The sequence below is a fragment of the Telmatherina bonti genome (assembly GCF_933228915.1).
Source record: "Telmatherina bonti genome assembly, chromosome: 6".
Taxonomy (NCBI): domain Eukaryota; kingdom Metazoa; phylum Chordata; class Actinopteri; order Atheriniformes; family Telmatherinidae; genus Telmatherina; species Telmatherina bonti.
Window position 1 is genome coordinate 30,724,032 of NC_136624.1, and position 26,688 is coordinate 30,750,719.

General features: G+C 38.8%; 3 protein-coding genes across 4 annotated transcripts; all 3 read left to right on the top strand.

The window, feature by feature from the left end:
- Window positions 1–187: 187 nt before the first annotated feature.
- On the top strand, window positions 188–12,549 carry nckipsd (NCK interacting protein with SH3 domain). Of its 2 annotated transcripts, none has more exons than XM_079242532.1 (13): window positions 188–504; window positions 1,346–1,458; window positions 1,545–1,755; window positions 4,005–4,080; window positions 4,257–4,807; window positions 6,176–6,346; window positions 7,631–7,717; window positions 7,911–8,049; window positions 9,491–9,571; window positions 9,793–9,921; window positions 10,354–10,443; window positions 10,533–10,705; window positions 10,874–12,549. In XM_079242532.1, the coding sequence occupies exons 1-13, from the start codon at window positions 334–336 to the stop codon at window positions 11,096–11,098; spliced, it is 2,217 nt and encodes a 738-aa protein (XP_079098658.1). In that variant the 5' UTR covers window positions 188–333; the 3' UTR covers window positions 11,099–12,549. The 2 variants fall into 2 exon arrangements, with proteins under 2 accessions (XP_079098658.1, XP_079098659.1); XM_079242533.1 differs by having other exon boundaries at window positions 9,491–9,544.
- A 1,419-nt stretch (window positions 12,550–13,968) lies between these two features.
- slc25a20 (solute carrier family 25 member 20) lies at window positions 13,969–19,120 on the top strand. Its single transcript, XM_079242534.1, has 10 exons — window positions 13,969–14,082; window positions 14,173–14,293; window positions 15,631–15,723; window positions 15,827–15,954; window positions 16,053–16,143; window positions 16,297–16,414; window positions 17,375–17,447; window positions 17,536–17,645; window positions 17,873–17,997; window positions 18,493–19,120. The coding sequence occupies exons 2-10, from the start codon at window positions 14,189–14,191 to the stop codon at window positions 18,553–18,555; spliced, it is 906 nt and encodes a 301-aa protein (XP_079098660.1). The 5' UTR covers window positions 13,969–14,082; window positions 14,173–14,188; the 3' UTR covers window positions 18,556–19,120.
- Window positions 19,121–21,006: 1,886 nt separating this feature from the next.
- On the top strand, window positions 21,007–26,516 carry prkar2ab (protein kinase, cAMP-dependent, regulatory, type II, alpha, B; the record flags this gene model as incomplete). Its single annotated transcript, XM_079241792.1, is given in 10 exon segments — window positions 21,007–21,263; window positions 21,440–21,446; window positions 21,448–21,597; window positions 22,321–22,427; window positions 22,524–22,677; window positions 22,766–22,867; window positions 22,984–23,058; window positions 23,133–23,198; window positions 23,830–23,968; window positions 26,087–26,516. Coding segments are annotated over 10 exon segments (1,182 nt in total). The 3' UTR covers window positions 26,212–26,516.
- Between the last annotated feature and the right edge of the window lie 172 nt (window positions 26,517–26,688).

Below are 26,688 nucleotides of genomic sequence, written 5' to 3' on the forward strand. Positions count from 1 at the left end.
ACTGTGAAAATATTTGAAGGAAAAATTCTGATTTTGCATTGTCTGTAGGTAAGGTAAAGTAAAAACTAGTCCACGCTCTGCATTTGATTAAAATGCCTGGCGGGCGTGTTCAGGGGAAACAGCGCCCCCTGCGGTCATTGCTGGTTCTGCTTAGGTCAGATGATCCGAGCTACATTGTAAATAGACATCAGCGATACACCGAAGCCATGCCTTCCTAGTCTCTTTAAATCACCCCTCAACAGAGCAGATTTTACCGCCCGGCTCTTCTTTCCTTCAGATAGAATTACGCTGGCTGTTTCGGGAAATTTCGTCGTGTCAAAGTATTTTTAAAGTATGTACCGGTCTCTGTATGCTTTCCGATCCTCGGAGCCCAACTCGCTACACTTCGCGGCCGGAGAAAGCTTCCTAATCCTGGAGAGGAGCAACAAACACTGGTGGCTGGGGTCCCGCTGCAGCTCCGGGGAAACAGGCTACATCCCAGCTTCGTATATCGAAAAAATACAGGTAAAACCACATTTTAATCCTGTTTTTTCCATTTTGGTCCCAGTGATTGTTGAGATGGATGCAGTTTTTGTGATTGCTGTAACCCGTTTGGAAGTGAAATGCAGTGAATGCACTGAGGGCTGAATTGATGGAAGAGAGAAAATCGAGACAGACAGATCCAGTGCGGTTGTGGTGCTGCAACGCAGGCCCCTGTTGAGGCTGACTTCTCTGGTAGAAAATGCATGCTTATCAAAGAAATAATGAATTATTGGTAAGATCCCATGATGTATGGACGTTGGTTTGTCTGCACTGCAGCTAGAGAGGGGACATGGGATGGGACAGGAGAGGAGATGATGAGACAGAAAAGAGAGGATGTCAAAGCACAAAACAGAAAATGGGAAGAAACAGGACAGCTCCAAGGAGAAGCATGACTGTGCATCTATTTTATTGTCCAGAATTCTTGTTTGATGAGTAAGCTAAATGCACACTCTCAGCTTTGGGTTCTTCTCAGTCACACCCACATAAGCTTAGTAATGATGAGACTTTCCGAAGATGCAGAACTCCAGTGAACTAGTCAGAGCTTGTATGTTGTCATGTGTACATCTGAGGCGTCTGTTCATTGGGAGGAGAAGAATGTACTCTCCTGAACTTCATGGCATTGGCTGTGGAGCTTTAATGAGCGTGTGTGACTCTAGTTAAAAGGCTGTTGTTAGATAACCGCCCTAGTTTGTTTCTGCCCGGAGCCACACATGTCTTCAAGCCATGTTCTGTTAAATTAAAAGTTTAATAGCTGTAGATGCTGACATGCTAATGAAAATTTAATCTCTTCTTCCTCCGTTTTTCTCCTGTGTGTTTGTGGCAGGCTCCAGAGCAGGATGAGGTGCTGCAGTCTATTGACAGAGCAATTGAAGGGATCCATAATGTGGCCTTAAAGAATGGAGGCAAATACAATCTTGAGCAACGAGATGTTCTACAGTGAGTCAAAAGTGAATTTAAAAAATACATGATATTGCCTAAAACAGTGATGATGCTTAATGAACTGATGTTTCCCTGTGTCACAGAAAGCTGATCCATCACAGAAAGGAAACCCTCGCTCGGCGAAGTTCCTCTTCCACCGGACACAAACAAGGTCTCCCATCTTCCAGCAGCGAAATATCTCTTAGTCAAACCCCGCCTCCACCTAACGGCCTTAACCGGGACTATGGACGGCAGGGAAGCGTGCCTCTGTCGGGGAGTATGGACAGCATGCATGGAGAGCATGGTCTCTATCAGGTGACAAACTTATTCTATATGCATGAAAACACACTGCGCCACAAAGCTGCTTTAAATGTTGTGCTCTGTAAATGATGCATGAACAATCAGATGAATCTGTTTTGGGCTGAGAATAGAAAGATTTGTATCTGTGGATGTGTATTTATCCTGTCAGCTCCAAGTAACACCGATGCGCTGAACAAGCTCAAGGTCCTTGTGTGTTTAGTCAAATTAGTCAACACAATAAGTTAGAGGAGGCACATGCTAATGCTTCATTGTGAGTCAGCTGACCTCACAAAGTATCTTTCATGTATGAAAAAATAAAAACTGAAGGGAAAAAAAACAAAAATATAACAACTTTAATTCAGACAGACTGTACCGTCCAGCCTTACATCATTGACAAATTCCCCCTCAGCACCGTATGTATGCCATCATTTACTTTGCTCATGTGATTGCCAGTTTATATTTGTTTCATTTTAATATAAATCACAGTTTAACACTAAATACTAAAAGTCGGCATTTGTTTATGTTTTTTATCAGGACATTCATTTATTTTTTATCAAATGAGAATGGTTAAAGTCTGGTTCTGTTTTTCACTGAGTTTATGTTTCTACTGTCACCATGTGGAGTTGGGTGACGTCGACTGCTGCTGTTTCATATCATTGTCGCAGTTTCAGTATTTGTTGCATAGATGATGAATCTGACTAGGAATGACTGGGATTTTGAGCCAGAACGTATGAAATGGACACTGACATCAGTGTTCATAGAGAACAAAACTGTTTTGACTCAGAGCCAAAGAAACAAAGCTAACAACAGTGATCTCTGCAGGGCTGAGTAGTTTTACCTGATATTCACATCTTCACAGATGTAGCCATTTTAATGCAGTTAAGACAAGCACAGCACCATGACAACGACTAGAAAATACTATTAAAATACTCTATGCTTGATCTTTTTTCAAATCACTTTGATTTGGGTAACTCAGGGATGGTTAGAGTCGGAGGGAACAAGACATATTGACAAATTTATCATTTATTTATTCAACAAAGAGGTGCCTCACAAAGTTTATATTTATAAACTTATATGTATATATTTATTACAATTTCACTTTACACTGTAACTTCCATTTAAACATTTAAGAATTTTTTCCTTGAATTTGAAGCTTCAAAGATGTATAAATTTAAGAGGGTGACATACTCATTACTAATGCATAAATCCTAGGGTTATGGGTATCCGCACATAATAAAAAGAAATCATTTGTTCCATATCTAAAATGAGATAAATGCAACCTTAGATAAACAACATGATTCATATTACTTATGTTTCAATATTCATTTGCCAAAAAATAAGTTTTGTGTGAAGAGCATCTATTCTGCTTCCGTTGGAGTTAAGAGTAGAAGAAGCCGCTGCTGCCAGTCAGACTCATTTGATTGATTGTCAATCAGCAACTGTAACGACAGACTCCACAGGCATCAGTTAACATGTTGAATATAAAAGTTAATCAAAGAACAGCTCAAGAAGAATTGAACAAGAGCGTCTTGTGTGGAAGGCGAATATTTCTCCTTTGGAAGGGAAATATTCTTCTCTGTAAACAATGTGACAGATCAGGGAATGTAGTTCTTCAGAACAAACAAGACTAAAGTGGAGATGTTTGTCTATAATGCCCAAAACCACGACAACATCTAGTTGGTGGAGGTGCAATAATTTTGGGTTATTTGCAACCAGAAGACCTGGACTCATGGTTGAACCTTGCAGACATAGATTTTACCCTAAACTCTCCTGTAATACACAAGTATCCTTGATTCAAATGCGACATCATCTGTATGACAGCTGAAGTTTGGCTGAAACTTGCTAATCAAACGGGTCAATTAATTATTTTTTATGACCTGACAAAACCTAAAAAATTTTGACGTAAAACAGAAATTGTACTTTTTTTTTTTTTTTCACATGACCGTAAATAATGTGGATCTAAACAGGCAAACATAACTTTAACAACCATATTGATTTCAGTCATTTATGTAATTTTATCTTTAAAATTACCCAAGAATCTAGAGAATAATGTGTATAACCATTGCTGATTAAAGATTATTGTTGCCATATAGAGTAATGAGAAAGAAACACTCTAAATGATTGTTTTGGATATCTATTAATTTGCCTTGCAAAGTCTATGACATATTTTCAATGAATTAAAAATTAAACCATTTCAAGTGGGTCTGGTAATCTAGTTTTTGTGGGTCTGGTAATCTAGTCCTGCCTGTGTCCCCCTCCTGCAGATCCCACCTCAGCCTCGACGTGCTGCTCCAATCACGCCACCTCCCCCTGAAAAGCAAAGAAACAACCGGCGTCCTGGTAAGTTATAGTTAAAATCCTCCACCCATCACCCCCCCATGCACGGCACGCTATGGCACAGTTTGTCCTGATGCTACCTGCTGCAGCTCCATGATTCACAAACACTCTATTCTTAGTCAGGTCACCCCTGTTCACTCTCACTTCTCTCTGTAACTGGAGCTCTCCCCTCTCTGCAGAGCCTGAGGTCCCCTCCAGAGTGTCCTCTCTTCCTCCGTCCCCTGCACCCTCCCTCTCTATCAGCACCACCTCTCTAGAGTCTGGCTCCTCCCACTCCCTGGTCTCCTCTGATGTCAGTCTGCCAAGTGTTTCCAGCACCCCTCCTCCTCCTGTGCCGTCCCGTGTGAAGGCCCCTGCACCACCTCCAGACGCGCCGGCGTCTGGCTCTTCTCCTTTGCCAGCTCCGGCAAAGAAGAGCCCAGCACCCCAGCCTCCACAGTGCACTGAGCCCGCCGCTCCTGTCCAGCTCACTGTGGAGGACCCACCAGAAACAGAATGGCCTGTTGCCCCCCCATCTGTTGTAGAAAGCCCTCCTGGCAGCCCTACTACCTCGAAGCCACTTCGCATGACTATTGGAGCTGAATTGATTGAGATGGTACGGAAGAACACGGGCTTGAGTTACGAGCTGTCGCGAGTCGCTGTCGGCGTGGTGGTCGGTCATCTGCAGACGGCTTTACCTCAAGCCTCGTCCGCTTTGGAGCAAGTCCTCCTTTCTCTGGTTGAGAGCAAGGTCAGATTTGTTTTATTACAGCATATCAACTCAGCATCCTTCAGCTTTACCAGTTTACAGTTACAGCTCAGTGTGCATTCAGCTGACAAGCCCCTCACACACACACACACACACACACACACACACACACACACACACACACACACGCCTCCTTCATTTCGAAACAACAACACTTACTGTTTTTTTTCTTATTTTGGGCAAAAGAAGCTTAACTACGGGAAGTGTGTTACTTAACCTCAGATCACAGCTGCTGACAGCTTTTGGCGGCATCCCTTATTTACATTCTGACATATGAGCACTCATCTGTGACCACGTTCATTTAATTAACCCTTTATGCTCATGACTGTGAAACATTCACCTAAAATACACCCTGTAGCTCAGTCAAAGCAAACACAGCTGTGAGGCCACACTGAGTGGCTTTTGATCCCCCATAAACAGGACACATGTTTCTATGCCTGATCCAACCTATAAATTAGATATCAGATTGATTTAGACTTTATAGATTCCATGCTGTATAAAATTAGAAGCTATGTGCATTAAATACCTCTTCATCAAGATGATTGAAAATGCTATCAACAGTTTGTGCAGACAAACACACTTGTGTGTGTAGAAATAAATATCCAAATCCAAACAAAGACAAAGCAGATATTCAGTAAATTAACATGTACTGATTTATTTTGAATTGTTTTTGGGGTATCCAAAGTTTGTCCTCAATCTCTGTTGTCCTGCATTTCCATGTATCCCTGCTCCAACTCAGCTGGCTCACATTAAATGGATCCAAAAGCCAATGAAGTTTTGTACAACGGCTGATTGATTTGAGTCAGGTGTGTTGGAGCAAGGATACATGGAAATCTTGCAGGATTGTGGCCCTCAAGGACCGGAGCTGGACACCCCTTTGTTAAGGATTTCCTCTGTTTTCCATTTGCAGTAGTTGTGAGTGAAAAAGCTCTGAACACTGCCGACAAAGCCAGGAGAATAAAAACAGTTACGTCAACTGAATCATCGTGTTTTTAGTACTGAGTTGAGACAAAAGGACAATACACACTTTCATCTCATTGGCCGACTGTGTGTATCTACGCAGAGCTACTCACAATTATTAAACAACATATCTGTGACGTTCAGTGCTAGTTGGACTGCCCTCCGGTGTGCAAAATTTCCATCAGTGCAGCTTTAGATAAACAGCAGAACAATGTTCTCATATCAAGCTCATCCCTCCAACATGTCTATATTTAAACATAAACTATATTTATTATTTAATTATATGTTTCCTCTTGATAAGTTAACTTTTATGTGAACATTAGTTTTCTCTAAAGTAGTTTTACAAGTTATAACATATGTAGGTGTGCGACTGGGTTTTTGCCTCTGCAGGACTTAAGCGCTGCGCTGCCGCAGGGTCAAGTGTGCCACGACGAACAGCGCCTGGAGGTGATCTTTGGCGATCTTGCCCGTCACCGTGACGACTCGCAGCAGCGCAGCTGGGCACTTCACGAAGACCACGCTCTCATTTCCTGCTATCTGGAGGAGCTGCTGAAGATACTGGTAAAAAAAAAGAGAAGAACACTTGACAAAGATCTAAAGTGCTTTACAGCAAAACAGAAAGTCAAGGGAGTAAATTAGTGTCAGAAAATAAATGGGAATAATAATAATTAAAAACAAACATCTGATAAGTTTTAGTGACTTTTTATCTTAACACCTTTTATTTCAAACACTCAGCAGAGTGTTAGATTTCACTGATATTTATCACTCTTAAATATGTAAAAATGTTGCGTTTGCTAAATGTTTCTTGGCCATTAAGGTATTAAATATCAAAAAGGCAGCAGGGTAGGTAACCTGAGAACAGCAAGCTGCAGTGCACAAAGCTGGAGAAAATTCAACAAACATCAGCTTTTATTGCTTGTGGGTCGTTTTCTGATCTCACGCTGAAATGTGTTCAGTTGCAGTGAACAGAAGCAGGATGTTTGGTTGGAAAGACACAGGACCTGTCCAGATGTTGTGTGTAAATACCAGACATGTCTGATGGGATTAGAGGGGCTCAGACGACTCTACAAATCCAGCCGTGTGTTTAAGAAGTGAATCTATAAAACCCCTCGGACTCCTAATATTCTCTGCTGGCAGTTTCTCTAAAACTCAGATCAGGGGTGAGATGTTCAGATGGGCTTCTGCGTGCCGCGGTGTTTCCACACTCTCAAAAATAGAGGTACAAGATAAGGACATTTCTGTACCTATAGGTACATTTTAAAGAAATGTTCTCCCAAAAGTACAATACTGGTCTTTAAGAGACCAGAAGCACACCTTCAGAGTACGAAAAGGGTTCAAAGTGACATAAAGTACAAATTTGTACCATTTCGACCATAAGGGTACCTGCAGCATTGAAAAATGTAATGTTAATGGCTGTAATGTAACAAACTAGAGCAGAGTTGAGTGATGACAGTAGTACTACTTAACAGTCATTTACTACACCAGGCAATGAAGGTCAGATGCTGCAAACTAAGTGTATGGCTGGTCAGTATTTTGAGTTTTTGAAGATTATTTCTAGATTAAAGATAAGATAATATTGCTAAATTGCATGGACCAGGCCTAATCCTGTGAAAACATAAAAAAACATGACTTGAAAAGGTGAGGTTGAACTTGACAAGGTACAAAAATAGACCAGAACTGAAGGGTACAGAAATGTCTCTCAAAAGAGTACACCCCCAGCGACAAGCATTTGTACCTTTTTAGGTACAAGCTGGTACCTCTACTTTTGAGTGTGCAGAGACTGTTAAGTTAGGATGAAATTTCACAGCTATGATGATGTTAAACTTTTACCGTTTGTGTCCTCAGACTGACGCAGATCCAGAAGTTTGCAAGAGGATGTGCAAGACCAACGACTACGAAAATGTGCTGTCGCTGGTATCTTACTATCAGATGGTAAATAAAAATAAAAATGTCCCCATTAATTCAGTTGTCCTGCTGAGTTAGTATAGTGTGTGAAATAGTTTTCTTTATATTTTGCTTTAATCCTAACATGCTAACAGAGCTGAGAAGGTCACCTGACTTCAGCTGGTGTATAACTTGCATTATTATAGCACTAAATCGGATTGACCCTGGTTTGCTGTTGCAGGAGCTTCGTGTGTCTTTGCGGCTGCTCCTGCTCAAAGTGTTTGGGGCGATGTGCAGCCTGGACGCTGCACTCATCTCCACCCTCCTCAACTCCATTCTGCCCATGGAGCTGGCCAGGGACTTGCAGACAGACACACAGGGTTAGAACTTTTAGTTTTCACTTTTTTAATAACTTTTTTTGTTAATTAACCCTTTCATGCACAGTGTCCCTGTAGTGGACGCCTATTTACAAGCTTTTTTCTTGCATATTCATGAATGAGGATGGTATTTTTGCAGGTAAAACACTTTAGTGAATCATCCAATACCTTTCCACTGACCAGAGAATAAATAAAAATATGATATATTTGAACCTGGTGTAATTATACAAGTTTGCCTTTGTGATAAATTGAAAAAAAAAGATGAAGCTATATTTTAAAGAGGATTGACATTATATAATTATGATTATATATTATTTTATAGAATACATTAAAATAAATCATGAACCATGATAAATTCTAAATATCAGCAAAAACAAAAAAAGTGTCATTGCATATGTCTGTAGAGGTAAAATATTGTATTTAAGAAAATGTTGCACGGTTTTTCATTAATTCATGTATGACAGAGTTAATAAACATTTATGATTATTTGTAACTTAAAATGATCATTTGTCTGCAAGACATTTTTCAACTTTACACTTCCTGTTGAAATCTGGCTTTTTTTCTTTACAGGGTAAATTTTTTTTAACTCCTCCAAGGAGGTAATGTTGCTGCTGGCGTTTATTTGTCTGTTTGGAAAAGTAAAGCTAATCTTGGGGATTTGTAGCACCACCTACTGGCCTTATGTGGCATTGCACCGCACTGCTGCTTATAATTTGGTTTCATGTCTGACAACTGATGACAACTTCCAGCTTTTTTCTTTACACTCCCTGGGCAACAAAAAGTCCCAATCAGTGTAGAACCAAGCAATTGCTATTGAAAAGTCATGCAGTGATGGATATTTATTTTGTTTGTTTTTTATCTAATAAATTCCTAACTAACATAGTGATTAGTTTCTCATTTAGTTTCAACAAAGTTATATGCTCAATATATCAAGTCAAGCGGACAGTTTTTTTTTTTTTTTTTTTTTTTTTGTTTGTTTTGGGGTTTTATTTTTCATTTGTAGATTTTTTTCACCCTGACCTTAATCCCACTGAGAGTCTTTGGGATGTGCTGCTGTGGTCCAGCTGTCCCATCATCAGCACATAATCAAAGTGAAAAATGAAGACAACTTTGGTCAGAAATGCTTGTTGTCACATTTCATAAAATTACTATAAATGTATAATCTTTGTTGGAAAGTGGCATTTCTATTGGCCAGGCAGTGGATATATGTCTATGGTTTTTATGCCACCTAAAGAGTTGAAGGTCACAGTGATTTGTTTTAGTTTTCAGCCTCATTCATGCACACTTTGTGAAAAACAAACTGGCACATTACATGAGTTTTCTAGCCATTGATTGTTTTTATCCCAACTTTTCTGAACTACATTGGTAGAAAGTCAAAACTGATTGAGTTTTCTGTTGTTGTTTGTAATGAACTTCTCTTTTTCTGTCTTTGTTTTTTCACCAGAGCACCAGAAAGTGTGTTACACAGCTTTGGTACTTACTATGATCTTCTCAATGGGTGAGCAGGTGCCATATCATCATTACGGTATGACAGATTTTTATTTGTTTATATTATATATTTATATGCCTGTGTTTTGGGGAACTTTGTTTGGTGTTAGATACACTTATTGTACATATTCCTGGTCATTGTTGGTTTGAAATGCTTTTGGCTTTACTGCCTGTGGCTGGAAGCTGACATGTATGATTTATAAGCTGCATTAGCAGGAAGGTGTGAGCAGGAACAACAACACCCCTCTGTGCTTTCAGAACACCTGAATGCTGACTTTGTACAGTTTCTGTTGGGTGTGGTGGAGGACGGACTTCCCTCTGATCCCACAGAGCAGCTGCCTGACATCTTCCTGAACCTCCTGCTGGCCTTTAACCTGCATCACACAGGTGAGAACAGCACTGACAAATATTCAAAGCTGCTTGACATGAAAATGGTGGAAAAGCTGAAGAACATTATTGCTGCTGCAGGCCACGAATTTGTTCTTTTTCTGAGTTTTAGTTAGGTTGAGTTGATCGAGTTTATAAATTTGTGAGTTTATTATCGGTTAAGGAGACAGAAATTTACTATTAGAGTTGTGCTATGCAACATGGGTTTGGGAAGTGTGTCTGTCTGCGTGTGTGAATAATTACATGTGCCTATATATATATATATATATATATATTTTCTGTTGTTTTATTATATGTGAAGCATTTTGTGCTGCTTCATGCCTGAAAGGTGCTCTTCAAATAAATTTGATTTAATTTATAATGCATAAGTTTTCAGAGCTTTCTTTGTTTTATCCTCATTTCTTTTTGCTCTGGATGTTTGTGTCAAATCAGCACCCAGTAACAACGTCATAATGCAGGAGCTGAAGCAGAAAAATGTCAAGATCCTGTCAGAGAAAGTGTTGCTGCTCCTCAACAGAGGCGGTAAAATACAGAAGATTATTGATTCCAATGTCTTTTTCATATGTCTCTAATTTTGTGCATAATAAAATCCGTTGTTGTTTACACTCCAGATGACCCTGTGTGTATGTTCAAACACACTCCTCCTGCACCACACTCCGTGCTCAAGTTTCTGCAGGATGTTTTTGCCAGCCGAGAGACTGCTGACATCTTCTACCGCACTGACATGATGGTGATGATCGACATTGCTGTTCGACAGATATCTGATCTTTCACCTGGAGACAAGGTGAGGTGGCACAGAGTTGACTGGAGGTTACTGGAGATGCTGGTTAGCAAGTTTTGTTTGCGATTGAGCCCAGTTAGTGACTTCAACAGGCGTCCGCCTGTCTGCACAGTTTCCTGAATCTCAAACATTACCAGTGATAATACTTGCTGTTTTTCTCTGCCCTTGAAGCTGCGGATGGAATATCTCTCCCTCATGCACTCTATAATGCGCTCGACGGACTACCTCGAGCACCAGCACCGCCTGACTGACTTGCAGGGATCTCTGCAGAGGATTCTCAGGGAGGAGGAAGATCCAGGAGAAGATGAAGGGAGCGCCACGGCCAAACAGATGGATAAGCTAATTGTACAGCAGATCTACAAGGAGTTCCCACAGATCTGTGAGAACCAGGACTAACAATATCAGTATCTCACACACACACACACACACACACACACACACTGTAGTCTGCTTCCGTCTACTGCAGGGATGTATGGTAAAGCTTGAAAGGTGAGGAACTAAAGTTGGAAGAAACATATTCTGTGCCATCTGAAAGAAACAGGCCAGTGTTGGCGGTGTTTTCATGGAGTTTGCAGGACTGCAGCATGCATGTGATGCCAGTGCTTTCACAGCTTCTTGAAATAGTAGGAAGTTTTATTGTGTGTTAAAGAAGAAATAAAAATATATCAAAAACTGAAAAAAATTGATAAATAAAAACCTGCAAAGTTTCATCATACTTAGAAGTTACAAACAACCAGAATATTTAGCTGACCAAACTTTGACGCTGTTCTTAAAAGTAAACTTAAAGCAATAATAACTTACATGGACTGACTGCATGTGCTTTAAAGGATTTTGATATTAAATGAATTGCAGCTACAGCTAAACCTTTTTTCTAGCCAAACTAACTTAAACCAAAAGGATTTTAGAGAAAATGTGGAGTTTTGTAACAGAGAGGCATATCTGTGGTTGCAATACATATAACGGTGCCATTATTTCACAGCCGAGAGAATACTTTGAACCTCTACATGCTTCCCATGCAGTGGGACCAAACTACTGTGTGTTACTGAGAGTATTATTTTCTTAACTGGATACTGCACTCTTAAAACTGACTTTCTCTTTCATTCAATCATTCTTTAGGAATACTTAAAATTCAAGTCAAGTAGAGCAATGTTTACTTCTCTCACGAGAAAAGCAAAGCACACTGACTCATATTATCATTACTAAGCTCATAGCTGAGTATGTTGCTGCTGCATATTGAGTCTTTGCTGTCTCTGCATCTGCATTTATCTCAGTCTGCTCCTGCTGGCTTTTCTAACACTTCACAGAAATCGCTTTGTATTTGTAAATGGAAAGTTCCCTAAGCATCACACATCACCTACTCTTAACACAGATTCAAACTTAATGTGCTGCATTGAGGCTTTATCACAAACTGAGTCTTTGTTGATGCAAAATTTGATGTTTTGCGATTCTTATCTGCAATGATGCATCGTTTAGTGTTGTTGAGTTATGTTCCTGCTGAAAATGGAGACAAAGGAGAAAAAAATACAGGGCATTTATTTTATCTCCTGGTGGTTTCAATGTACCTTTCCTTGTTTTTTCCTCCCTGTGATGTTGTGACTGATATTTCTCTAATTTAACACATTACCTGTTCTGTTTTTTTGTCCCTGACATGCCTTCTCCATCTAGGAGGGTGTCCCAATACACAAGAGATATCAGACGTTAGTTCATACCTGAGTCTTCACTTTTTGAATAATTGTGTCTATTTACAGTGTGTGTGTGTGTCTGTGTGTGAGCAGTGGGCATCTCCATGGTTAGCACTGTCTGCAGAAATGCTGCAACTATGTTATAATAAAACTAATAAAGCTATATTTTAACAGTGAAAGTTGTCACATCTGTTGGGAAACATGTCACTTGATGAGACCTTAAAGTTTGTATGAAGTTGTTTCAGGCCACACTGACACAATGCAAAAAAAAAAAAAAAAAACATAATGAAATTTGTATCGAACACAGACTCCACACAAGGCTTTATGTTATAGTTACAGTTCATAGTTTCATTCAAGCTCTTCCTTGGAATATCCTTCTTATAGGCATAGTCATGTTTTTAAAACAATCTGACTAACCTTTTTTCTTTTTTTAAAAATCTACACTTGTTTCAGGAAATGTACTTTTGAAGGAAGCAGAAATTAGACATCAAAGTAAAAAAGGACACAAATTATGAGGAAAAAGAGTATTTAACTTGAATGTGTTCTGAAAAAAAACACAACTGTAAAAAAGTACTGTTGAAATGAGCCTATAAAAACTCTGAGCTGATCCTTCTGAGACAACCACTCAGATAAAAAACTACAAACAATCCAGACATTAGATGTTGTATTTCTTCATCAGTATTTACTTTTGGACCAATTACTTATATTTGTTTTTATTTTGTGTTTTATAACCCTATTTAATTTTTTTTATTTTTATTTTGTCAGTTGTTAGATTTTTTTTTTATCTTCACTTTCTAGTTTTGTTTCTATGCAGTTGTGTAGCTGTATTTTTTCATGGTTGGTTTGTGTCATGTAGGTCATTTTCAATCAATCAATTGATCAACAAAGATTGTTTTTCATAAAAAGAAATGCAGTGCAAGGTCCTTTACATTAAAAACATAATAATGAAAAACATCTATACCATCAAGTCTTATCAGACTACAAACCCACCAGTCACACACATACACATAAAACTAGGTCTCTAGAAGCTGTGTCTGAACCTTCACCAATTGCATAAAGGGAAAGAAAGACACATTAAAGATTTAATCTAAAATAAAAAAGATTAGGAACAAAACACAAAGCAAATAAAATAAGAAATCAGATTTTTATCTCTTCTTTTGCATTCTTCCTTTCTGGTAATATTTTGTGCCTTGGTTAACATTAGTCACTGTGTTTGGAGATCATTTCCAATTTTCATACAGACTTTTGGTAATATTTTATATTTCTCTTTGGTTGTATAGCATCTATTCAATTTATTACCGTGGCAATTTTTAAAACATATGTGTAGGTTGCTTGTTATTAATTAAATAATAACAGCCCTAGGTCAGATGGACCTGACTGTCCTGCTCATGGATGCACACAGATTCATGCAATTACAAATATAGGACATAATTTTGATTTACAAACACCGTTACAGTCTTATCCACTAAGAAGAACTGTAAAGAAATAAATAATATAAATCTAATACTTTGAAGGCTGAGAGTTCATTCATTTATTCAAAGCTTAACCCAAAGTTTCTAGTCGGACGTAAAACCGAGACGTACCGCCGTATTGTGTTGCAGTCAGGCCGTTCCGGGAAAATAAGTGGGTTAAAGGTCTTGCAGACCGCAGTGACAGCAGCAGCTCGTCTGTTCATCTATTTGAGGCAAAGCCGTACAGGTGAGATGTTATTTTTTTTACATTCTTTACGAGTCTCTGTGTTTCTTTCTTCGGTTTTTCTCATGTTCTGCTTTTCTTCTTCGGTTCCAGGGGGCGGATCATAAAAATGGCCAAACAGCCGCAGCCGATCAGCCCGATGAAGAACTTCTTCGCTGGAGGCTTTGGAGGGGTTTGCCTTGTCTTCGCAGGACACCCGCTGGACACCATCAAGGTAAATGCTGCTACATGCTGTCTGTCAGAGGGGGTCACAATGTTGCAGGAGGAAAACAATCGACTAGAAACATCTGGGTACAGAGCTGACAGACATGCTGCTGTTTTCAGTGTTAATGTCACTGCAGCTACTGCAGCCCTTTGACTCAGATTCAGGGTGTCACGTGACGTTGTGGCCTGCTGCTCTCTCAGGTAGAAACCTCACCTGAAGCAGGTCTAAGAATAGCAGAAAACTTCCTAGTTTACAAGCTGACATTCAGGTTTTTTGCAGGAGTAATGACAGAAATATTTCACTGCCAAAGCAGCCTATCCCTTTCATTTATTGAGACCACTGTTTCTCGAATGGGGTACGTGTACCCCTGGGGGTACTTCAAGGTATTCCAGGGGGTACTTGGAATTATTTGGAAACATCTTTTATTTTTTCTTTAAAACATCCTTAAATAAAATAATATAAATATAATATATAAATATTTATTATATTTCAATAAATGTAAGTTTACATTTATAAACTGAATTTACATTTAGATTTACACCATTTCATTCCTCCTAAAATCCCGCATTCTGACTTGAATTGAACCCCACCTGTTCTGAGCCAAATCATATCCGCCAGTCACTGTCGCCTTGACAAGGCAAACAAATATTTAATAAACCAAACACAAATGACAAAGTGGTGTATTTTATGCGTTTTCTGAACTAAAAATACTTTGCAGTGGTTAGTGGGTACTTGTCTGAAATAATACTTTACAAGGTGTACTGTGTTACAAAAAGGTTGAGAACCGCTGATTTAGACGGTTACAGGGATGAATGTGCCCTGACAGACATAGTGGGCTCACACTTATTTATAACAGATACCCATCTGTAGTGTATCTGAAAATGTCTTTCAGAGGTACAGCATCACATCTTAATGTTATGTTGCATTTGGTTCACTTAAAAGGAAACAATGGAGATAAAGAAAAATTTAAGAAATGTAAAGTTACAAGTCACCAGAACGTCTCCTTTTGAACCATGTTGTGTGTTAGGATTAAATGCTTTTATTGTCTAAAAATAGGTCTTCTTTTTGCCAAAAGATTAGTAAAGAAGTTGGAGATCTTAGATAATTTGACATGACTTGATTTTGTAGATTAATTTTGCATTTAGGATTTCACTGGTGTTTGTTGAGGTTAATATCAAGTGGGAAAAGGAGCATTTTAAGAATCCAGTTCTAAGTTTTAAGGACAGCCATGGTGTCTTTTAAATTGCAAAGTGTAACTACATGATTGCTGAGCAGGAGCTACTTTTGAATAACAAATCTGTGTGGAAAGCAAAACCTCTCACCTGACCCGTTTCTTTTTCTGTCAGGTGAGATTACAGACTCAACCCAAACCCAAGCCTGGAGAGAGCGTCCTCTATGCTGGAACTATCGATTGTTTCAAAAAGACTTTAGCCAAAGAGGTGAGGGTGCACACAGCCAGCATGTCTGTCATAAATAAATAGTTTTGCAGAATTCCTTTCCGTCCTCACACCGATGTTTCCTCATCATCTTATTTCCTTCCAGGGTGTGAAAGGACTCTATAAAGGAATGGCAGCGCCAATAATTGGAGTTACACCCATGTTTGCCGTGTGTTTCTTTGGATTCGGGTTGGGAAAGAAACTACAACAGAAAACCCCTGATGATATCCTAACGTAGGTGACTGCTCTGTAGTAGGTGGTTTACGTCATCGCCTCAGACGCTCTGCAGGTGATGGATCCATGTAGCAGCTTGTTGATCTTGTCTCTTGCAGGTATCCACAGCTATTTGCTGCTGGGATGTTGTCAGGTGTTTTCACCACCGCCATCATGGCTCCCGGTGAGCGTATCAAATGTCTCCTACAGGTCAGAAATGATTTTTTGTCTCTATGTAGTGGATTCCATACATTTTTGCTCAGCCTCCTCTTTATGCAGATGTGAAATGACTTTAAACAGTTTGGACGTTATGTGGAAGAAATGTGCGATACAAGTTGTTTTTTTCTGTTTCTGTGTTTGTAGATTCAGGCCTCCACAGGAGAGGTGAAGTATGCAGGTCCCATGGACTGCGTCAAGCAGCTGTACAGAGAATCTGGAATCAGAGGAGTGTACAAAGGCACAGCTCTGACACTCATGAGAGGTCTGTCTTTATTTAGAGACGTTGCTTCATTTTTATGTCATCAAACTTTACTTTATTTAGGAACTTTCTAGAGTTGGAGTAACAACAATATGCAGTTTTTCTACCCTTATCAAATGATTTTGGTCTCGTCTTTTAAATTCTGCATCTCTCCGTCTGTCTGGTTGACAAAGTGGTTCACAGTTTTACTGAGTGCAGAGCTTCACATCCAGTGTCAGGTTCTTAAAACTACAAATCTTTTTTTAAAAATTTTTAATTGATCTCATCATCTCAGTTTGAGGGTCATCAGTTCGCATCAGCTAGTGTTGACTAAACAGACCTGGAGCTCCAGCTGTGAGCAGTTGTGGATGAAGTTGGTCAGTCGCTGCTGTAGTCAGCGCAGTAGAAATGGATCATATCCGTTCAAATCTAAGTAACATTGCCAGGTGCAATTAACTTTGAACCTTTGGAGCTCTTTTAACTTTATCAGCTGCTTTGTAGCCTGCCGTCTCCTACGTGTTGAATCAGTCATTTGCCTCTTTATGTAATTTGACTTAAGTTGTTTAATCAAGTCCTCCTGTAGATTGTTGTCATAGTGCAGAGGTCTCCAACTCCGTCCTACGAGGTCCGCATTTCAGCAGGTTTCTCGTGTATTTGTGCTTCAACAGACCTGAATAAAACTAAATGGATCTAAAAACCTATCAGGTTTTGCACAAACAATCAATAATTTGAATCAGCTGTGTTGGAGAAAGGATAATGGAAAACCTGCCGGATTACGGACCTTGTAGGACTGGGTTGGAGACATTTGTCATAGTGTCTCTGTTGCAAAGAGCATCTCTGTTAGAAGTATATTTGCCAAAGAAACATATGGTAATCCTCTTTATGCTTAAAAGTCAGTTAAATTAAATTATTTTACAGATATTTTCAGGTTAAGGGAACATTTTGCAATTCCTTTTTTTTTTTTGTTTGTTTTTGTGTAATCAGATGTTCCAGCCAGTGGGATGTACTTTATGTCTTATGAGTGGTTGAAGAACCTCCTCACACCAGCAGGAAAAAGGTATTTATTCTTCCTGGCTGTATTAATATGCTCTCAGTAAAAGGTCTCTGAGCAGCCTGAGCCGTCATTCTCCCCCCCCCCTTCACAGCCACAATGAACTCAGTGTTCCCAGCGTACTGTTCGCCGGTGGAATGGCCGGGATCTGTAACTGGGCTGTTGCAATCCCCCCCGACGTGCTCAAGTCGCGCTTCCAAACAGGTTGGCTTTCACCAAAGAAATGAATTGCTTCGAAACAATATTTGTTTATATTTAGTTTCTTCGTGTGCAGTTCTTAATTTTAGTGCTTAAATTCAGATTTTAAGGTGTTTGTGGAGTTTAAGAAAAAAATTGCAGATTTCCCCTCATTGTGTGTTCCGCTCCAGCTTTCTCTTACAGAAAAAGAAAAAAACTTGTAGAGTGAGTACGATAAAGCAACTCTTTTTCAGCTCCTGAAGGAAAGTATCCCAATGGTTTCCGAGACGTCCTGAGGGAGCTGATCAGGGAGGAAGGCGTAGCCTCTCTGTATAAAGGCTTCAGTGCTGTCATGCTCAGAGCTTTCCCTGCAAATGCAGTAAGTGTCCTTCGTTTTGACTTTTTTTAAAATTTTTTTTAGCACAATAAAAAGCGCATGTCAAGGCTTTTCTATTTGTAACCTTAATGTAATCCAGTTTTATTTGGTGGTCTCACATCTGGGATCACAAAAAGAGCAAAAACTCCCAAATTTCATGCAACCAGCTCTGTAGATTTAAAGGAAAGGAGCATAAACAGGTAAAAAAAAAAATGAAGTGGTGGGATAAAAAGCAAGAGCCCAAAATGCTTATCAGTTGAAACAAAGACAGCGTCAGATAGGACATGGGCGGACCGACAACGCCTGCCTTATCTGCAACGGATGAACATAGAAACGTAACAATACGCAGCCTTGTGTAGAAATGATATGAGAGAAATAACTGTTACAAAACGGGATGTAAAATAAAATGGCATCATTCGTTTTCATTTAATAAATCATTTGTGTTTTTTCAGACACTTTTCTTTCAAACTAAACATGTCTTTGTTGTCTTGTTTTCAGGCTTGTTTCCTAGGATTTGAGCTGGCAATGAAGTTTCTGAACTGGTTAGCTCCAAACCTGTGATGGACACTTCGAGCCACCTCGGCTGGAAATCCCTGGAGAACACACACACACACACACCAACAAACACACACAAATGAATCCAATGAAATTAGAAGATTTGTACAATTTTCCAATATTGCACTTGATTATTTTTAACTTTGTGTTACTGAGATGTTACGACCGCTCGGTAACAGTGCCAGTACACACGGATTCAGACAGTCGAATGTTCTCACTCCTTTGGTTTTAGTTATTTCCTGATTGCTTTACGTTTGTTTTATTTTTGTTTGTTTTTTTAGAAAAGGAGTGATGTAAACATGCTGTGCCTTACCTTTTATTTTTTGCAAACAGATTTTCATATCAGGGAAAAGGTGCATTTGAATGAAGTGTTTTCAGTCTCTCAGACGCACACGCCTTCAAGCTGTCTGCATCCTGTACCTTCACACCTCATCTGTGACATTTAATACTACACCATCTGTTTGTCTAACATAAAACTGTAAGAGTAATAATGAATGATTAAACGTTATATGAATGTCATCATCTACAGAAAATAAAAATAAAAAAACAGAATCTATCTTTAAATACTACTTTGCTGTTAATTTTTTTCTATTAAGTATCCTTTCTTATTTATACATCTAGTTTTACTGCATTATGTAAAACCTAAGCAGATAACTAAAACAATTTCATCTACTGAAAGCAATAAAGTTGTCAGTAAAACATTTCTGGTTTATAAATATTTATTAGATTGTAAAGCAGATAATATTCACTCATAAACAGGGACAAAATGACAACTTTTTTTTTTTTTATATCTGAACTTCAGTGGCCAAAGAAAACGTCTGCTCTCATTTGATACACTCGTTTGATACACTTCCTGTAAGAAGTGATGTAATATTGAGAGGTTTTTCAAAGTCAATACAAATGAAAATAGAAATGACTAAAAGAGGAAGTCAGCTGGCTTTCCTAAGGTTAAGTTATTGGGACATAAAAATAAATAATTAGTCCTTATCACATGTTGAACTGAGTTAAATACAGTTTTAGAACAACATATTACACTTTCATTAGCAAAGAACAAGATACAACGTATAGCCCTAAGTTTCTAGAGCCTTCAGTGGCAATAAGTTATAATATTTTTCTGCATCATGTTAGTGGTCTCTAACATGATTATGGGGGAGTGTCTTCTTCACAACGCTGCTTCAGTTCATCAAAGTTTGCAGAAATTCCCTTGTGCAAAGCTTTCTTTAGATGCTGCTGCAGCATCTCAGCTGGGTGAAGATCTGGAGTTTATCTTGCAACAGGAAAATAAAATACTGAAGGCGTCATTACCACACTGTCGTTATTTTCAGTAATGCTGTTGTAGATTTGTGGTTGCATTTTGGACCACTGTCTTGTTTCATGATGCGCTCAGTCTAGGCTCAGTCTAAGCTGTCAAGCAGGCTCCTCACATTTGACTCGACAATACTTTGGGACATAGAGAAGTACATGGCCGACTTAATGACTGCAACATGACCGGAACCTTCACCTGCATAACTTTTCCAACCCACTGCAGCCCCACGAACACGCCTCACAGCTAGCGTTGATACTGATATGTTGGTTATGTGATTTCATTTTGAGCCAATTCAAACATTTCCACTTTGCTTTCAACCTTTTTAAGATTTTCTTTAAAGATCCAAACATTTTGTGGTTTTTATTTTTTATTTTTTATGTAACTTTGCTCTAAACTGTGTTAACAAATCCTAAATGGGGGAGAAAAAAAAAGCTTTTTTTTTTTTTATTTTATTTTTTTTACACTGTCCATCTTTTTCTAATCATACTTTCAATTGCTGACAGTTTCTCTGACTATTTCACAGTTTGACCTTGGGATGATGCTGGATTCTCTGCTTCACTGGGACATTTTTTTTCTCCCTAAAATAATTCGATTTAGTTCATTTTAAAATGGCCCTCCCAGATTAACATGCTTCTGTAAGATCATTGCTGATGTCTTTCCTCCTTAGCTTTGCATTTAATATCAATATAGTGTTATATCATGTTGTTCGTCTGTGTCTTAACTTTTAGGCTATTTTTCTTCTCTTCTCCAGTTTTCTATCCAGCCAACCAATAAGTTCCTTTAGGTTTCATGTTTCTTTATCATTTTGCATTAGATGTGTAAAACCAGCCAGACTTCCTGGCTAAAAGCACTGAGTCCAGAGAGACATATGTCCACTGCTCAGCCTTTAATTACAAATGATGTGAAAAGTCTGTGTCAATACTTTCCGACAAGCTGTGCTAAATAAAGAAATCAATAAAGTGCAGAGTGGAAGAGGAGAGTCACCCCGTTCCGTAACATTTATTCAGACAGCCAGTTGTTTGGTAGCATTCAGTACTGCTGATGGGGAAATATCTCAGGTTTTTATAGACTGAGCTCAGTAAAGATTAAGGTCTTCTACAGGTTTTAGTGTGAGAAGTCAAAGCGTGGCCCCTGACCTCTGAACCTGAACAATGAGTAATCTGGAGATACCGGTCGGTTTGAAAGAGCTGCTGCAGGGATACACAGTGGAGGTGCTTCGTCGCAAGCCTCCTAACCTGGCTGAATTTGCTGTGCAGCACTTTACACTTGTCCTGGAGAGCCAAAGGAAAGAGCAGCAAAGCAAGAAACCCAGCACCAATCCAGAACAGAAAGGAGTCCCTTTTGAAACTGATTCAAATAAACCCAACAAAGATGATGAAGAAGAGGAAGAGAAGGACTCTGTTAGTGAGTATCCTCACGTCACACTGCAAAAACATGTCAAATGAGCTGTGGCAATGTGTAACATGCTGACCTCTGACTCTCTCCTCAGAACCAATCCCCAGCAGAGGTATTCGCAGAGCTGCTGGTAGGTAACCAGAAGACTTTGAGTGATGAAAATGAGTTAATGCTGATGTAAACATGCAGTATTTTAACGTTCTGTTGCAGTTTGTGCAGAGGCCTACAACCCTGACGATGATAAAGACGATGCGGAGCCTCAGGTCGTGCATCCCAAAACAGACCAGCAGCGTCAGCGGCTTCAGGATGCATGCAAAGATATTTTATTGTTTAAAACTCTAGAAAAGGTACTACACTTAAAATGAAGGGAAGTGGTTTAATGAAGAAGTGAAAGATCTCTGATCTGTCCTTTGTGTCACTACCGCTGAGAGCTGTCAGATCTGTTTACATCCCAAGAGTCTAATTTATTCAGGGAGAGGCAGCATCCAGTTATTTTGGACAAAATACAATGGTACTTGTAAATGTAAGAATCCTGTGAAATTATATTTCAGCATAAATATGATCCAATTCCCTGATGAAGATGGTCCATTCAGGTAAAACCAGAGAAGTTAGGTGGTGGTAATATCATAGTTGAAGCCTGATCTACTTTAGACCAAGATGGCTTATCGTCATTCAGTTACATGTGTAGCTGAGTTATGCTGTGATTTGATTTTGACAAGTTGGACCAACATCTTCCACTGCAACGCCATGTGTGTGGGAAATGGCCGTACGTGTAAATAAAGCCAAATTCATGGCTTAGGTGTTGTCTTTGAGTTATTTAGATTGTAATTTTGCCAAAAAAATCCTGGGTTTATAAAATTAGGATTGAAAGAAAGCAGCTGTATGGAATTCAGGTGTAATACTTCTGATTTTATATATTTATTTATTTATATATATATATATATATATATACTTTTCAGCACCACCATCTCCATAAATCCCAAGGTTCTCCTGATGTCAGTTCTTTGTAAATCTGCTATAAATGTATAGTCAGCAAAGACAACAGACTTGCTTTTCTTTATGTCGTCCAGGAGCAGTTCTCTGAGATTTTGGATGCCATGTTTGAGGTGTTTGTCAAACCTCAGGAGCACATCATAGATCAAGGAGACGATGGGGATAATTTCTATGTCATAGAGAAGTAAGATATTTCAGTTGGCTTTCCTTTTAATATTTAAAGCACATTGTCGTCAGATAAATTACACTGACTTCTTCTTTGTGTCTTGTCATTTACCAGAGGCGTGTATGATATTTTTGTGCAGAAGGGTGGAGTGAGTGTGTGTGTAGGACAATATAATAACAAAGGGAGTTTTGGGGAGCTGGCTCTTATGTACAACACACCGCGAGCTGCAACAATCATTGCAACACAGGAGGGCGCCCTGTGGGCCCTGGTGAGTGTCAAGCATGCTTTCAGTTATAATTTTGCATAGTGAAATAAAGAAACGTGAGTGACATGCTCTCTGATTGCTGCCACATCAGGATCGAGCCACATTTCACAGACTGATTGTGAAAAACAATGCAAAGAAGAGGCGCGTGTATGAGGCCTTCATAGAGTGTGTTCCTCTTTTGAAGTCCCTCGAGGTTTGTAATAAATACAGATGTTGTGTATACAAAATAATCAAAGGATATATGAACATAGTCTCCTTATACTTGAGGTCCATCAGCTGCATATTAAATGTGTCCTGCTTCACTTTCAGCTCGCGGAGAGGATGAAGATTGTTGACGTTCTGGGTGTCCGAGTGTTCAGAGATGGGGAATGCATAATAACACAGGTACAGTGCTTTAAATATGTTGCTTTCTCTATTACCTGTATACTGATAAAAGTCATTTTTGCTTCTACATCCAGGGTGACAGGGCTGATTGTTTCTACATTGTTGAATCAGGAGAGGTGAAGATTATGATAAAAACCAAAGTAAGTACAACTTGTCTATATAAGTCTAAATCCCAATTCTTCCCCTTTTTCCTACCTCTTATACTTTGCACAGATAAGCTGTTAAAATTAATGCAAAACCTTAATATCTTAGTGTTTTTTTTAAACACAAACGCATAAACAACAAAGTTGTTCAAAGTTGTCATTCCATATTACAAATCCATATTTGGCATTGTCACAGTGAAGGAAGCTGATTTTTAGTATGTAGGTGCCTTGTCACAATGGTGAACCAAGTCCACCAAAAACCACTTCATCCTCCTTAATAATGAAGATTCTGACAGTTTTCAAGCCTCACATTTAGAGGATGGCTGCAGAATGACCCATTTAATACATCACACGATAAACCAGTCATCGCATCTGGTATTCTTCTTACCAGAGAACTGCAATGGGATTTATTAGTACTCCTATTGGCACGCAGGATTAGCAAATACTCACATGTAAGTATTTGTACTACTGTGTCCCTAGAAAAGGCGCCCTTCATCTTTTGAAACTAAAGGAGTGAGGCCAAAGGAAGCTTTGGGTTTAGAGTTGTCTGCATTGCTGTGATGTCAACTTTTATTTCTTGCTGTTTTACACACGAACAAGTTTTATAAAACTACTCCCTCTGCTGTAGACGAAGACAGGTCAGCAGAATAACACAGAAGTTGAGGTGGCTCGTTGCTCAAGAAGCCAGTACTTTGGGGAGTTGGCGCTGGTGACCAACAAACCTCGTGCGGCATCCGTCTATGCAGTGGGAGAGACTAAATGTTTAGGTATGTAAAGATTTTTTACTTTGCCATGTCAGAGTTTTGGGTCTTCTCAATCAAGACATCAAACAAACAATCATTTCTTTCAGTCTGAGTGTTACATATTCATAAGTCCAAAAATGGTTGGATAAAATGTAGATAAAGAGAATATGCATATTAAATAAACATAAAATTAAAAATGGACAAACCTAATCTGTATACACACATGTATCTCTCCTCTTTAAATGAAATGAAAATTTCTTTCTCTCTTTTTCTCTCTACAAGGTGTTTTCTGTTCTTTCTTCTTTTTGTTTCTCTTTCTGTCCTCTCCGGTCCAGTCCAGCAGTACAAACTTTTTAATACAAACAATTATGCAAAATAAATAGAAAAATAACATTAAAATCCAGAATATCAAGGGGAGCATTATATCTATAATGCTGTCCTTGGCAAAGTAAATTTGTCCAGCAGAACATCCAGAAAATCCATTTTGCCTGCTTAAATTCTGGACAAGAAAAAAAAATTAAATTAAAAAAAAAAAAAAAAAAAAAAATGAAATTGACAAAACTGTTAAAATATTTTACTTAGAAAAATACCCTCTTTTCATTATGTTCCAGCTGCTCAGCATAACGGGTCTCTTTTACTGTGTTGTTTCATAATGCTGCAAATGTTTTCAGTATGTGGCGAGTCTGGACTGCAGGTAGCCTGATTCAGTACTTTGACTCTTTTATAACAGAACCACAATGGTGTAAAACAGGCTAAATGTAGGTTTTGCTGAATTCAGAAAACCCTCCCCTAAAAATGTTGCAATCTGAAGAATCTGTCGCTCAAAAAATCTGCATATGAAGTGAAAGAATTAAAGAAGGCCCCGCAAGTGTTCAGCATGTTCAGTTCACCCACATAAACATGGGTGCAAGTTATTGAAGTGCACTCAAATAATAGATTGGATTGTTGCTCAGTTTCCCCTGGAGGATGCTGCATCCATGATGTAGCAGGAAAATGTCCAGTTTTGTTTCTTCCCTTCATCTCAGTTGAGCTTCATGAAGTTGGGCTATCAGAGGGCTGCTGTCGAGCTGGAGCATTTTCATTCCACTGTAGTTTTAACTGCAATTGTGGATGCAGTGAGAAACTCTGTTCACTGAAAATGTCTTTTCAGAAGCATTCCTGAGTTGATGCAGTGATTTCCATGACAGAAACATGTCATTTTCTAATGTGGTGCTGACTGAGGACCCAAAGTTGACAGCCCTAACTGTCTTTGTCTTCGCCCACTCAGATTTTCTGAAGCTAAACCTCCAAATTGTTTATAATTTCATATAACGTATATAATGTTACTTTATCATCTACTTTCATATTGAGGGATGAATTAAAATGCTGGCTGAGGCAAAATTTTCAACCTCCTCGTTCTGATCATGTTACTGACCTGCTGCCAGGTAACCTCATTAGTTTTGATATCCTCCATTCAGAAATGGCATATTTAACTAATTTCAATTAAATTTAGCATGCAATTGTTAGAAAATAATTCAGTTCTATTGTAATTGTTCTTTTTTAAATGTGGCCTATCATTTGGGAAAGCATGATTATATTTCACACATTTGTCTAATTTAGTCAACATTTCTTTGACAGAACTATTGGATTTTGATAAATCAGCTTTCAGAGAGAGAGAGAGAAAAGTGTTGTCATACAAATCAATTTCTTTACCAGGCCAATAACAAGGTCAAAATGTAGCACACCCAGCATGAATCCAGACCGGCTCATCCCGGCAGTGAACTTTGTGATGCTGGGGTTTCCTTGTTGCACAATCTGAACACATTTGGGGCCAAGACGAAACAATTACACACAATAAAGAAAGGTTCTACTCAGACATGTACAGAAACAGACATTTTGAAGAAATGTACAATTTTAAGCATGTTTTGTCTTAGCTGCTGTTTCTGTTAATGGAGCCACATTTCTTTTTTTTAAAGTAACTCATTTGTCATTTCACATTTTGGCCGAGGGTTACACAAAGAACTAAATCAGTCTATGACAAGTGTCTGCAGACCAGACTTAAGATCCATAACTCACAAACTATAACATTTCAGCTTTGCAACATGAAACTGAAAGGCTTCAAATAGAAAACCACATTAAAAAAGTGTTTTTCTTTTTCCCCAGTAATGGATATTCAGGCATTTGAGCGTTTGTTGGGACCTTGCATGGACATCATGAAGAGGAACATCTCCCAGTATGAGGACCAGCTGGTGGCACTGTTTGGCCACAGTGATGACCTGAAACACTAATGTACCATGTAATAAATTCACTATTGTAGCAGTGCATGTAACTATTATTGCTGGTTTTGTTAAGGTAAATGTGAGACATGAGTAACTCTGTTCTATGTCCCTGAGAAGCTGCAGTTTATGCCACACCAAATATTTCCCCAATCCTAAGACCATCAGAGACAGCTTTGCAAAAAGATAATCAGTAAAATAAGCTTAAGTTTATCAACAATCTATTGCAGTACGAGTGGAGAACCTTTAAAAGAGTGACCAGCTTCATGTGCGGCTCCACTTTTATCTGGGTTTGATTAGCCTTTCAATCAATTCCATAAAACAGAGCCCATTTTAATGCAATTAGTGCATTTCTTTGATATGAAAAGTTAAAATATAAACATTTAAAAACAAATTTTGTCATTGGTACATAGTACTGCATCTTTAAACCAGATGCCAGAAAAATAAACAGACTACAATGTTTTCAAGAGGCGAGTGTCTGCCATAGCT